This window comes from Mytilus trossulus, chromosome 12, assembly GCF_036588685.1.
Source record: "Mytilus trossulus isolate FHL-02 chromosome 12, PNRI_Mtr1.1.1.hap1, whole genome shotgun sequence".
NCBI lineage: Eukaryota > Metazoa > Mollusca > Bivalvia > Mytilida > Mytilidae > Mytilus > Mytilus trossulus.
In genome coordinates, this window is record NC_086384.1 from 45,327,414 (window position 1) to 45,343,397 (window position 15,984).

At 31.9% G+C, this 15,984-nt stretch overlaps 1 protein-coding gene across 4 annotated transcripts in view; it reads right to left on the reverse strand.

The window, feature by feature from the left end:
• LOC134692661 (uncharacterized) overlaps positions 1-15,984 on the reverse strand; it is a 41,878-nt gene that overhangs the window by 9,630 nt on the left and 16,264 nt on the right. For 2 of the 4 annotated variants that reach the window (XM_063553127.1, XM_063553129.1), the window contains exon 2: positions 631-728. In XM_063553127.1, the coding sequence (XP_063409197.1) occupies positions 631-728 (98 nt within the window). Of the gene's footprint in view, positions 1-630; positions 729-7,164; positions 7,286-13,763; positions 13,830-15,984 lie in introns of those variants that run through there. The other 2 variants (XM_063553128.1, XM_063553130.1) reach the window with 2 other exon arrangements.

The following is a 15,984-nucleotide window of genomic DNA, read 5'->3' on the forward strand; positions in this document are numbered from 1 at the left end:
TTCATCAGTCGAAAACAAACTAAAAGAATTACACAAACACAACATAGAAAACTAAAGAATGAGCAACACAACCCCACCAATAACCTGAGTGATCTCATGTGACCCGGAAGGGTAAGCAGATCCTGTTCAACATGTGACAACCGCCCGGTGTTGCTCGTGTAAATACAAACCCGGTGTTAGGTCTAAGTCGATAAGTAATTTTTTTCGAAAATATTGTGCATTACAACAATATACACTTAAACATTTTTTTCCTTCTGGTTAAATAAAACTGCACTGTACGTTACAATGTTCATTATAATTCAGTGGAACAAATTTAAGTTAAACCAATAATTATATATCTCCGTTTTCTCAGAAATACAGGTTATAAATGAATTTATGATCATTTTTTTAGGAAAGTTTGTAATATTTTTTTGTGTTATTTCGAAAAGGCAGAAAAAAATACTACAGTAATTCCTTTTAAGTTTAAGCTGGAGTAAATCATAAAAAAACGTTGATGACGTCACGGTCACATGACAAAATTATGTCTTTGAGCTGATCGACAAAACACTGCCAGCCAAGCAGAAGAGGCGTTACGTCCAAAATTAAATCATTTTATTTTGTTAAAAAAAAATGAATATTAGATAAACATACCTGCGCCCTCTTCGTATCCGACTATCAGAAATACAGCGATTACCATAAAAGTTTTGGAGACTGTCATTATTCTTACTAATCCAAACACTGCCTTTTCTCTGAAAAATACCACATTTGAATTAAATATTTAATAATTCTTACTATACCAATCACTGCCTGTTCTCTGAAAAATGCCACATCTAAATTCAACATGTAATAGTTCTTACTAACCCAAACTCTGTCTGTTCTCTGAAAAATACCACATCTAAATTGCCTGTTCTCTGAAAAAATACCACATCTAAATTAATAACGTGAGAATTCTTACTAAACCAAACACTGCCTGTTCTCTGAAAAACATTCCATTAAATTAAATACGTGATAATTCTTCCTTAACCAAACACGGCCTGTTCTCTGAAAAATACCACATCTAAATTAAACACGTAATAACTCTTACTAAACCAAACACTGCCTGTTCTCTGAAAAACATCACATTAAAATTAAATACGTGATCATTCTTACTTAACAAAACACGGCCTGTTCTCTGAAAAATACCACATCTAAATTAAACACGAATTTTGTATTATTCCATCATCGATAAACTAGACATTTACCCTACAAATGTACAATGAAAACTTATAACCATGCTTAATATAATCAGTCGCTATGGTGACTTAGAAACTAGCTCACATTTTTTATTATTTTGCCCATTATACTCGGACATAAGACAAGAACTGTTAAGATCATTTGGAAGCCTAAAATTAACGGCACCAATGGACACCGAATTTCTATTAAATGGCTCAGATACATTTTCGAAAGAAGAAAACATTAGTTTATTTCTCATGGTACAAAGGCTCATTATCAAAACTAAAAGGTTTACAAATTAATGACTCACACAATAAACCTGTAAGCATTTCGTCTTATCAGTTGCACTTTTCTTTACTTTTTAGTTCATTATGTAACTCAACTGACATTATCAATATTTTTATTATGTTAATAGTTTTGATTTATTTGTGTATAATGTATTTAATTTACCAAGGAGACAGATTAATATAAGCAATTGTTGCTTGTTTCTGGATCCTTATTGTGAATGTGTTTATAATTTATACTTGTATTTTTCATAATGAAATATTGTTTACACTAATATAATCACATCATTTATAAACTAAACATTTTCCTTCAAAATATCTACTTTAAACCATGTCAATACCCAGCACAAATAACTGTCGATACCACTTGAAATACATATTTGAATCGGTTTTTTTATTGAAAAATATTTTGGAGCATCCTGTCTAAAAGGTTTGCTCGTCTCATATTTGTGCAAAAAAACTATCCAAAATAGCGTTTTATGTAAGTTTTTGTGCCATTTTATTGAAATAAAACATCGACAAATTGTTTAAATTAACCTTATCAAATTTGAGTTTAGTGTTACATAATGCTAGACATAAATTTACATATACTAGACTTTAAATTGACAGAACTATATTTAACATCATTCACATCAGAGAAAATAAATTGCCATTAAAATCTCGCTATGTATTTAATTCTTAAATGTTGTTGAAAAGTAAAAAGTCCCTAATCAAATGGCAAAATCTCAAAACACATCATATTCCTAACTTGGTACAGGCATTTTCTTAAGTAGAAAATGGTGGATTTTACCTGTTTTTATAGCTACCCAAACCTCTCACTTGTATGACAGTCGCGTACAATTGAATATTGCAATCATCTCATTATAATCCACTTATTGGTTTATCTTAATACCCGAAAGTAACCCCATATTTCGTGAGGCTAAAGATACCAACGGGATATTCAAAATCATAAGTCGAATAAACTGACAACGCCGGAGCTTAAAAAGAAACAAAGACGAACAATAGTACACAAAACTCAACATAGAAAACTAAAGACTGAGGGACACGAAGCGCACCAAACTCTGGGGGTGATCTCAGATGCTCCGGAAGGGTAAGCAGATCCTGCTCTACAAGTGAATTCAGTCGTGTTACTCTTATAAGATACGTTGGTTTAAGTTATATCAAGTTATTAAACATAACGCAATTGCGGATTGGTAATTGACTCTTATATACCCCTGGTTAGACATTACCAACAAAACAAGAGGAGATATAAGGTGCTCCGGGAGGGTAAGTAGATCCTGCTCCATATATGACACCTGTTAGAGTTCTTTTCTGGTTTTACTTTAATCAGTAAGGCTCAAACACACGATTTTAAAATCCATGGATGTATAAGTACTCGAATACGCCGGGAACTTTATAACTATATGTATTAATATGTCTTTTGGAAAATGTTGTTTGTGCTGTATTTAATTCCCTTTACCAAGAAAACCGTTTTGCATGCACACGTATACAATGACGTTTTTTTATCCAACGCAATCATAGGTTTGAACGTTTTTTTCGATTTAGACTTGTAACTATATGAATGTATATACATATTTTTATAATAGTGATAATTTCACTAAAACCCCTTTCTTGTTTTTTCTTCTCTTTTTTCTTCTTCCAAAAGATGCAATAGAAGCAATTTATTCCTGCAGTAAACCTTGTTATTGGTAATAAAATGTGTTGTTATGATTGATACACGAATTCTGTTAAATAATTTATATATATACCTCTTTTTTTTTTTTTAGATAAAACCTTGATTTTGATAAATTAAATGTAAATTACTAGCATAAACGGTATAAAATTAAGAACTTTCCGTACATATGTAACAATTCATTTACAAAAAAAGTCCATTAAAAATAAAATAAAAACATTCTTGATTAATTTAATGCAAAATTAAAGCATTGAAATTCAACACATAAATGTGCCATACTTTTTTTGATAGTTTATGGACCCTTTTAAAAATAACCTAAGACTACTTTACCATAAATTATTTTTCAAGAAAGTATTTATAAATTTTGGACAAAGAAGTAAGTATAAATAGGTGTAAATTGTCAAATGATTGGACAAGAAAGAATGTTTATATTTGAAGAGTTTAACCTATGCATTTGTCTAGTTGTCTTTATATAGACAAGTTACAATATAATAGGTCAAGCTTTAAATCGAAATCGATTCAAGCAAACTAAAAACATTTAAACTAGATTGACGTTTGCATTACGTTCAGTGGCTAATATTGCATGCATGTTTCTAGTTGTTTATATACAAACAAGTTACAGTATGATAGGTCAAGCTCTAAATCGATTCAAGAAAACAGAAATCATTTAACATTGATGGATGTTTGCTTAACGTCCAGTGGCAAATGTTTCATGCATGTCAAGGACGAGATCACATTAGCAATAAATACAATAGGTACATCTCGTAACAAAGGCCATTTGGATAGAGGAAGTGGGAATTGTGACTGCAATTGTAAAATAAGAGTACGTTGGATAGAAACAGATATTTTTACTTGCAACAGGCCACCTACGGAACCCTCAAAGAGGATTCTCAACGTTCAGAGAGCATGCCACACTCTTTACACGAGGGATCGGATTTAACTTTTCCATTCTGACCGGACGTGGTTGCGTAATTGAATATTCCACACAAGCTTACGAACGAAAACCCCCCAAAAACTTTATTTCTATTCCCAAGACAGCCTGGGGAGGGGTCACATTTAACACAATCTACAAAAAAACCCCAAACACGAAGTAAAAGAAAATTGTGAATGAAAAAAAAACATACTTACTCTAGATACAAATAAAAACAAACACTGAAAGGTTTACTGACTTGTCACCGTGACAGTAATATAAAAAACAAATTAATTTTTGATTGCATGACACATGAAGTTTGTATCTGTCGTCTACGTTTGCTTGCTATTTATACATTATATATGAATATGAATATACTAATACTAGAACAAAAGTGTGCAAGCATAGCTATCACGTTTTCACAGTAATAGATGTTGTTTTGGTTTTTTTTTATTATCGGAAAACGCAATGGACTGTTATCCCCACATATCTCTTTAGGGAACAACCACTTAAATTCACAAACAAAGGGGGCGGGGAAGGTGGGGGTGTTGTATGGTTGTTTTTCTAAGCCATTTTTTTTATTATCGGAAAACGCAATGGACTGTTATCCCCACATATCTCTTTACGGAACAACCACTTAAATTCACAAACAAAGGGGGCGGGGAAGGTGGGGGTGTTGTATGGTTGTTTTTCTAAGCCATTTTTTTTATTATCGGAAAACGCAATGGACTGTTATCCCCACATCTCTCTTTAGGGAACAACTACTTAACTTCACAAACAAAGGGGGCGGGGAAGGTGGGGGTGTTGTATGGTTGTTTTTCTAAGCCATTTTTTTTATTATCGGAAAACGCATTGGACTGTTATCCCAAAATCTCTCTTTAGGGAGCAACCACTTAACTTCACAAACAAAGGTGGCGGGGGAAAAAGGGGGTGGGGGGTGTTGTATGGTTGTTTTTCTCAGCCAGACATTTTTTTTCGACGCTATCAATCAATTAAAAAAAAAAATTTGTCACCTGCTTGACCAGAATATTTTGTATATCAATCCAATTGGGTAACCATATCCCCCCTTTTGAAGATAAATTTTCGTTCCCTTACAACCATGGAATCATGGGTATAATTGATGGCAATAAAACAAAGAACTATGATATTGTTGTTTTAAGTCGGTTTTAGTACTAAGAACAGTGTATTTATAATTGATATTATCATAGTGTCAAAAAAACTAGAATTAGGAAAATCTGGCCGTTAAAATAATATAATATAATATAATCTTTATTGTCATATAAACAAATCAACATGTTTGTGACAAACTAAAACAAACCGTTAAAAAACTAACATCAAAGGCGGATCCAGGGGGTCCCCCCTTTCGTGGGAAAAATTAGGAAAAGTTCTGGATCCGCCACTGAACATACACTCATACATATAATACATATGTATATAAATATATCAATTGTTGCAATTATAAAATATAGTGACATGTCAAAACACAAATTACAACATATCAATATACCACAAAACTTTTAACCATGGTAAATCAAGAGTCCCCTGTCCTCAGTTTCATTGACTGTTTTAAAAAGGAAACCTAAACTTTGTACCTGTTGAAAATTTGATGGATTGAGTATATATTGTAGCTTTATTAGTGCAACTCATAAAGTCAGAATTTTGAGAAGCAATTTCAGAGAAGTAATTATTTCTTAACTTTTTATTTATTACGCAATGAAAGAAGAAATAAATTCATCATCTATATCTTTAATAGAGCAAACAAAACATAATCTAAGATTTCGTGGTACTTTTTTTTTTTTTTATATCTACCTAATTCAAGTTCCAGACTATGATCACATATTCTAAATTTAGTTATAAGTTTACGAAATTCAAAGTTTGAATTCTGTCTCAGTATCTGTTTTGAAATCTTTGTATAGAAAAAGTTTATTATGTTCACATAAATTTTCAATATTAGTTTTATAGAGGCTTTTATATTTATTAGAAATTCCTACTTTGCTAACCTTTTTTAGAGACTTGACTTCCTTTACAGTTTTACATTAAACAACTTTTTGGGATCATCTATCTCTTTAGGGATAATATCTTTGGCATATGTATACCAGGAGTATACATTTTGAGCATCTAACATCTTACAGATTTCAAATGATTCCTTTAAAAGAGGATTAATATCTTTAGTGTGTAGCCTATAATAAACATCTAATAAATGAGCGAAGGTTTTATTAAAGATATTAACGTTTACACCATTAATAACATTACGCGCAAAGGACAACTGAGACATATGAATATGAAGTATATCCGCACTAGAAAAAGGTCATCTATCACGTTGTTGTTTTTATTTCAAAAGAAATTGTTATAATTGAAAGTTGCTCTTTTAATGTATCAAACGTTATGTTGATTAAATGTTTGAGTACCGTATTCAGAGAAATATTTCATCAAAGATATATTTCCCACGAGTACTATTCGTTACATAGTGTGCTAGTGACCCCTTATATACCGTATTAGGTCACTAGCACACTATGCAACGAATTTATCTTACCGACTATCTTAACGTGTGAAATTTATACTAGTGACCTATCAAAATGAGCAAATCTTCACTGAATACTGTTTACATTAAGAAACTACTTATATTGTTCTACAAAAACAGATACCAACAATAACAACTTGTTAGGTTTAAATCTTAATCATCTATTTCTTCGTCTGTTGAAACCTTTACGATTTTTTTCTCAGTGCCGTTTTGTTTTTATAAAGGGACGTAACACCACTACTAACCGTTGTATGAAATAAGCGCCGCCTCCCTACTACCTTATATGGTACATAAAGGGACGTAACACCGCTACTAACTGTGTATGAGATAAGCCCCGCTTCCCTTCTAACCTAATATGAAATATACACGGTCTCCACGAGGGCGCTTTTAACCAATCACATTCCCAGAAATGTAAAGGAGGTAAGATAAATAAGTATATGTAGTTCATTGATGTATCTTGTCAGACTCGACAAAGAATGATTTTTAAAAAACTTCTACAGAAACACATCTGTCAAAATAGCCAGAGAGCTTTTGTTGGTAAAGTGAAGTCAAAAACAATTTCATTTTCTTTTGTTAATAAACTCACCAAAGATCCTTGGACTAAAATTGTGAACGCCAGACGTGAGTTTCATCTACGTTGAAAAGACTGATCAGTGACGGTCGAATTAAAAAAGTAAACTGAGAGGCCAAATATAGTACGATTTTAGATTATGTGTATACGTATACCTTCTCATTAATAGTTAAGAGCACTCCTGGCTGTTCGTCACCATAAGGTGTACATAAATCACCTAGTCGCCACAACTATTCATAAAGTATTGTTTACTTCCTACGTTTATGAATATACATATATATTAGGGAAATGCAAACCATCTCCTTCCACAGTTGAAGCATACAACCTCTTGTTTTATTTCTTATACAATTCATCACAAGATATGCAAGGTCTTGAACAAATTCAATCACTTGTTAATTGGAAATAGTTAGATATACGCATTTATTGAATCTGATAAATTATAAATACATGTCCGGCTGGTCTAGAATTGTTCTAGTCCACATTTTTGTTTGAGGGCCAGCTGAAGCCCACCTCCGTGTGTGGGAACTTCTCGCTGTGTTGAAGACCCATTGCCTTCCTTCAGCTGTTTTCTGCTCTTCGGTCCGAACAGCAAGCTCTTAAGGGCCCCAAATATGACTAGTGTAAATCCCTTGAACGTTTTATCGGGTAATTCATACAATTGAGAATGGAAATGGGCAATGTGTCAAAGAGACAATATAGCATATTTGAAGATATTTGTATTATCTTCAGAATTTTTCAGAATTTTTAAAAAGTACAAGTCTGTAATTTTTCCAAAAGAAGTAAGTTCTTCAGAATTAAAATGAAACTTTTTAATAACAATCCTTTCTCAATATATGTTTGACCTTACAAAAGACATGCATATCCATGATGACTTACTATTTATATAGTATAAGTATTGGTAAATGTTGTTTGTGCTGTATTTAGACCCCTCTACAACGAAATATGTTACATGCACACGTATAAAAATTGCGGTTTTTATCCAACGCAATTATAGGTTTGAACGTTGTTTTCAATTTAGACTTGACTTTTATTTACCAAACAATGATAACATCTAATTCACGTTCGTTTTGAAACTAAATCAAATGAATAAATCTTCCATTCAATGGCCAATGCAACACACGGATGCGGAATTGTCCAACATTTTTTTTGTTCTGATTTTTTTAAGGCAACCTTTTATAAAAATTTGCATGGCTGTATTGCATTGTGTCGTGAACCTTTTTTATGTATATAAAATAAATCCAGTATCATCTTCTATTTGATGAAATATCTATCATTTCCTTGTAACATTTCAGCCCTTAACTTTGCTTTCTCAATATGACCCTTCAACATATATAATTTTTGTCACATTTATAGATTAATTATAGAAATACGTGAGTCTTATAAATATGAAATGAACAATTGTTAAAAAAATTATGAATCAATTGATTATTCCTTGTTCAGATAATACTTCATATTCTACGGAACATGCTTGAAATATACATTACTAATTTAAAGTTGTATATATGTTAAAACTCTTTGTATGTGATTGGAAATGAGACATGTGTAACATAAAATATTCTCAGAGAGCCGTGGTGTAGTGGTTAGTGCATCGGACTACTAACACAAAGGTTCCTGGTACGATTCCCGTCTGGGATGAAAATTTCAGGGACTTAATTTTCGGCTCTCCCTTGACACCATTTGCGAGTATGGTCTTGAGGAAACGATGATAGTCCGTCGGAAGGGGACGATAAATGGCTGACCCGTGTTAAGAGAGAGCCATATCTCTTGCACGTTAAAGACACCCTTGTAGATTTCGAAAAAGAGCAGGTTAATGCCGCTACAAGGCAGCACTCGCATCCGCAAAGTGGAAAGGGATTAATATAAGTTGAAAAACTTGTTTCCCAATCCACTATAAATAAATATGTTTAAACTAAACTAAACACATACGGTATGGGTTTTTTCATTGTTGAGGTCCGTACGTTTGCCTATAATTGCTTACATCCACTTGATTTGAACTTTGTAAAATAATTGTTTCATTTGCAATCATATACCATATTTTCATATTTGACATTTATCAAACTATTGGATAGAATACACTGCACACAAATTGAAATTGATTGAATATATATAGTAATTATTATATGTGCAGTTCAAATGTTTAAAGGGAAAATAAGTCCCTTAGCCTATAAAGGATTTTATCACAGAGTGTTATGAAAGTAAGACTTATTCCTAAGCCATAGAACACGATTTCTATTCAAAATGGTATACGTCAACGGCAGCGAAGCCGAGTTAAAAACTCAACAACAACAACAGATACCCCCCCCCCCCCCCAAAAAAAAATCGTAAACCAGACATAAAAGAGGTAGATATATTTCAGTTGTCAATGATATATGAGTCATTTTAAAAAACAATAGTTGGTGTCTTATGAGCTATTATAGTGATCAAGTCTTTAATATAAAGAACCCACTTTCACTGGTTTGTTTTTTTACAAAAACAAATACCAACAATAACAATTTAATATAAAAAAAAACCTTGATACATTGTATCACAATTTTAACAAAACATTAAACTGAACTTTCAATTATGGAATGAAAGTCTCCGTCTATAGTAGAAATTATCTCGGAGAGATTAAGACTAATTTTAACAGAAAATTAAACAGAAATTTAATTACTTACAGTCTCTAAGTCGTGTTTTCATAAAAAAGCATGAACAATTAGAACTTTTTTAGTATAAATTTGTGATATGTTAATAATTTGGGAACAACTAGTGTGATTTTCGAGGAACGTAACTCTACAACTAACCGAGAAGTCACCGTAAACCACGCCCACAAATCGGGTATTCAAAAGGAAACACGCCTACTGACCGTGTATTAATAAAACGCGGTTTCAACGTGTTTGCTCTGAACCAATGGAATAATAGAAGTTTATAGGAGGCAAGACAAAGTCAGTTATCAGCACTGCACGAAAAGATTTTAAAAACTCATCAAATATACAAGGCTCCAGTTTTGATACGCCAGACGCGCGTTTTGTGTACATTAAACACGAATTAAAACAGTTGAAGGCCATATCAAGTACGAAACTGAACAGCATTAAACAAAAACCAACAAGTTTGAGCTGATTCAAATACTAAGTCAAACAGCATTAAAAAATCCTAAAGTTCCTAAAGTTTTCCAAAAGTTCAAGATCGCCTGTAGCCAAATTGTCAATGAATCGAATAGCGGCATTCAACTATCCTTTTTTTTTTGCTGGTAGTAAGTACTAGATTGAATAAGAACAAAATATTATGATGCAAACATGGTGTAGTACATTATAATTCAATTCAGCATGTTTGAATTATTTATGTGAAATTTAAATAAAACAAAAACTTATCATATATTAGTGTCAGTAGTTCACATTTTCAAGTTCTGTATGATTAAGTCTTTGAATTATGGGTAGTCATTGGTTTTCTATACACATGTACGTCTGATATGTTATAAAAATGCATCCCCAATACAGGATTATTTTTTTACCATTACCATCTTTTTCAATATACATCCTGTCTGATTGTCAGAATATCAAGCCGTATATATATATATGCATACAAGCAAGGCTTGTTTACTTGTACAAAAAAAGAATTTCCTATATATCTTAATGTGTAAGGTTTTTTTTTCTCCAAAAAAGTGTCTGTGCTTGTTTAGTCCTCTTGTGTATGTTTTTAGTTCATTATTTCATTTTATTACTTATTACTTAATTGTATTATTGTTATTATTCGATGCTTTTTTTTGCTAAACTGTTTGAACGCCATATAAAAATTGATATACATTGTATTTAATATTTTTTTTCTTTTAATTATAAGAAAAAAAATTCTGCTTTATCAATTTGCAAATTGCAGTTTGAAAAAATTAAACATGTTTCCTACATTTTGTCTGCAGAGAAATTTGTACATATTCGTTATGTTAAAATTTTGTCTTTAGCCATTCATAATTTTCATACAACGACTATGAGTTGCCAAATGCATAATTATGATATAACACATTTATTATGGACATTGTACAAGATCGTGCATTTAATAACTGCTGCTTCAGCTATTTTTGTATTAACGTTTATCAATTCTAAATGCCTTCACTTTTTATCAATTTTAGTCATAACTTTAAGGGAGTTCGCTTCTCAGTTTCAAAGTAATTAACTTTTCAAAACACTAGTTTATATTGATAGGGAATTAATAAAAGAATCCAAAGAGCAAAAAAAATATATAGGTCACCGTGCTTGTTTTCGAGATATTAACCATTGAATTTTTGGCGGGAAAATATTCTCTCTTGACTTTTCATAGATTTATCAATGACAAGTTAAAGTTCTAAAAAACTGTTAAAATGTAATTGAAATTTTATAAGACTTTTACAGATGGCTTATCATTATACATTTAAAAGATTTACAAAAAGAAAAATGGGGTCACCGGGCAAAAATTTTCAAGGCATTCAAATCGATAAAACTAGAGGATACCGAAAATCTGACAAAAAAATTCAAAACATGACAAGCCAGCTTCCTTAAGTAAAAATAAGAAAGAAAGGTTTAAAGCTTATAACATGTAAGCGAAGATACTGGGTATACTTTGTAGTTTTGATAACTTATATTGACAGAACAAATTACGTTTGGTGAATACCAATGATAGGTTTCTGCTATAGGTTCTAAATGACAACAGGGGCTTGTTTATCGAAACTGTCCTAAGATCGGTCCTAGGAATTTCTTAGGACAGAATTTAGGATAAAGTTAGGACTGACTTACGACACGTCTCAGCATGCACATCGAAGCTATCTTAGGAATATCTTAGCTAAGACGTCCTTACCGATGTCCTAAGTGTTGGCGGAAAAGAAAATACAGATTAAATATGAAAAAAAATAAAATATGATATCAAATTTTATCAATAATTTTGTTTCTTTAAATATGATTAATTAGAAACTAATTATTAGTTTGAAATTAAAGGTAATAAATAATTTTGGTGTAATAACTGTACATTTAAACTTTATGAAACAAAACATGAGAAAAAAATAATAACTATGTATTATATAAAAATTTAACAAACTAATTGTACACTAGCGAAAAATCATAACACGTTTTTGAGTGAGTTGAATTCGAAGTGTCACAGTTTCATTTTTTAACAGTTCAAAGGCAAATCTCGTGCATTTTTTATATAGATACGGAGAATTTCAACTATTTGTACTATTGCTAAAATAATAATGAGCGTGAAAATGATCAAAAGACGAAATTCGAATATATCCTAAAGTTAGGACCATCCTAAGACCATCTTAAGTCACCTAAATTGGTATCCTAAAGTAAGGACAATTCCTAGGATTTTCCTAAGTTGCGACATGTTTGATAAACACACTTAGGACTAAGATGTGTCCTAAGTTGGTCTTAGGACACGTCCTAATCCTAAGACAGGCACCAGATCTATGGAACACACTTATTCCCAATATCATACGTAAAAGCAAGCATGGTAGATTCGCATGACTCCTTGTCTTACATATGTATTGTTAAGCCTGTGTTAAGTATAAGGTTTATCTAATTATTTCAACGGACGGCTAGCGCAACGGGTAGGGGAAATTATTTTTTAGCAGACAATCATAGTGATTTCCATAAAATTTGAAGCGCTATTGACAATCTTTTTCACTCACAAACATAATTGATGTCAGAAAAAGCTTTAAATATCTACTTTTGGTGCCTTTATTGATCAGATTTAAAAAGGCCTATGATACCATAAATAGGAATATACTGTGGTTAAAGCTACATGGGACAGGCTATGTGCTGCGGATATTTTTCGTGCCGGCCAGAGGGTGATCTTACACTGACACACCAAGTCCGAATGGGATAACTATTAATGAAACTAGGTCATTTTTTATATATAGTGATTATATAGCATAGGTGTTAGTGGACATCCTTGTTTGTGACCACTGTTGACATTTAACAATTCTGATTAATGACCGTTTAAACGTACTGGACATAGTACATTTGTATAAATCTATTTTTTCGCGACAAGTCGAAAACAATTTTTTCTTTCAATTTTAGCATTACATATAGTGGCAGCTGAGGGTGAAACAAACATTTTTTTTTCTCAGAATCAAAAACATATATATTTTTTTCCAAAAACTGGAAACAAACATTTTTTTTCCAAAAAAAACCCATACCCCCCCCCCCCCCAGAAAATCAAACGGTTGCTGCCTTAAGAACACGAAATTCCTAATTGCATACTGACACACACATTTTTGTTTCGTCTGCCAACAGTATTTTTTCTATATAATGCCAATTTGACAGTTTATAACAATGGAAAGAAAAAGTAAATCATATGTAGATATAAGAAGATGTGGTATGAGTGCAAATGAGAGCATTTGCTCACACCTTTCAGCAAACTATAACGGACCCATAATTTACTAGTGTAAAACAATTCAAACAAGAAAACCAACGGTCTAATTTATATAAAAAAAAACGAGAAACACTTATGAACCACATAAAAAAACCGACAATAACTGAACATCAGATTCCTGGCTTAGGACAGGTGCAGCGGGATTAAACGTTACCAAACCTTCTCCCTGGTCTAAAACACTTATGGTAGATTTACTCACGTATACAGCAAAGAGCATGCAATAATCCTTACAATCTTACCTATATCCCATAATTAAATGAGCTTTCTAGTAAAACAACAATGTACTTATTTATGAGAAATGTGGTGGTATTGTTTTCATCGGTACAATGTTAAAAAATTCTTATGACAGATTCTAAGGTCAACATATTAAATAATTACCTACAAGAACCAAACAACGAACAAACAAGACTGATTATGATACTTTTGTGCATGGTTAGCGATACGTCATAATAATTGTGTAGTTTTGATTGTCAACTTATATGTGGTTATCAAATATTTAATTAGATTATCATGTTTTTGACAGTTTCAATATTCAAACAAAAAGATACAATTTAGTTTATTATCCATTAGTTAAGTAAATTTATTATCCATGTAATCAATTGTGTTTTATATATCCTCTATAGTTTTGCTTTCAAGTGACTGATTTACGAAAATATATACAGAATGATATACAGGAGTTAATTTCAAATGATCCATGCGTTTAACCTGATGGGTAGCTTGGTTATAAACATACATTTGTACTAGCATAACTATTAGCACGTACAGAATCCATCAGCCAATAGGGCCTTCATATAAAATATGGGCGGCGAGAGGCGTCTGTTTATCTGCGCGATATTTATAATTTTGCATCCACATTCGATCTGATCATATTTAGGACCTTCGTAGGAATAATGACACACCATTTGCAAGTTAAAGAACCCTGTCAAGAACTATTTGGACAGGTTCGCAATTGTCAAGTTGCCAATTAATGATTTGATTCTGTTATTACACTCTTTAAAATAAAATAACTTCCCTTTGACAACCGTAGACTAGTTCTATATCGGACAAAATTGGCGTTTGCCCACACAAAGCATGAACAGTTGAAAGTGATATATCGGTGTTTTAAGAAGTTTGTAGCGAAATATAACTTCTGGTATCAAAAGTATTCAGCTTAACAACAAATTAAATATTATCAAATGATTTGAAAAACTAAAAGGTTACACACTTTACGCGGGAATTGGCTAACAGATTATCCATCCACTAAAAAGGTTTCTCGTTTGAATTGTTTTACATTGTCATTTCGGGGCCTTTTATAGCTGACTATGCGGTATGGGCTTTGCTCATTGTTGAAGGCCGTACGGTGACCTATAGTTGTTAATTTCTGAGTCATTTTGGTCTCTTGTGGACGGTTGTCTCATTGGCAATCATACCACATCTTCTTTTTTATATTCATCCAATGCAAACCGCCATTATTTATTGCCAGTGTTAGTAAAACCATTACTCCCCTTTTCCTTGATTAAAACCACATCTCAGAATGTCGGTTATAAAATGTCGGTTATAAAAGCTCAGAGAGCTTATGTTTATTTGTTATGTAACATGCCGACTATAAATACACTGGTGGTAAGCGGATGGTCGTAACTAAAAGTTACGACCATCCGGAGATGGGAGACAACTCTAGGGATAAGTTTTTCTTTTCCGATATTCGTGCACTAAAAGGTTCATTTGAACCAAACCGCTTGTCTCGTACATACTATTCGGCAGTCCGGTGATATTAAAACCAAATTTGATGCATTAAACCATTCCAATTTTCGTAAAATAGTCATTCAAAAATTCAAGCATGATGGTCGTAACTTTAAATGTGTGATGGTCGTAACTTCAACTATAGTATTTTGGATGATGGTCGTAACGACACAAGATGGTCGTAACTTTGAAATATGACCGTAACTCGAGTATTTAGACAAACTTGTATTAATGTATTTTAATTGTTAAGGTAATAGACTCAGATGTAATATATGATTTGCTACAAACAATACTATTTGTTACTCTGGTATTGATATGCAGAAATCAAGCTAGAGAATTATTAAACATACACATTTCTGATGGATTTCAAACGCTCATCTTTTAGGAGCAACAGTGAAAACTAATAAATACAAATAAATAAATAAATAAATAATCTTTATTTCAAGAGGATGATACCGTTAGTTAAAACTAACCTTCCTGAGAGTCCTCAAAATAATAATAACATAGATATAAGTACACACAGTATTATAAAGTTATATTATACACAATATACAATTATAATGAAATTAAAGGCATATTAATTTGCACAATTGATGAAAAATGTAACATTTTGTTTTAAAAGATACAAGTGTATCACTCATTTTGATTTCATTTGGTAAACTGTTCCATATTTGAGAACCTGAATATGTAAATGTTTTCTTTAAAAAAAATATTTTTGGTCTTGGAAGATTTAATAGTTTT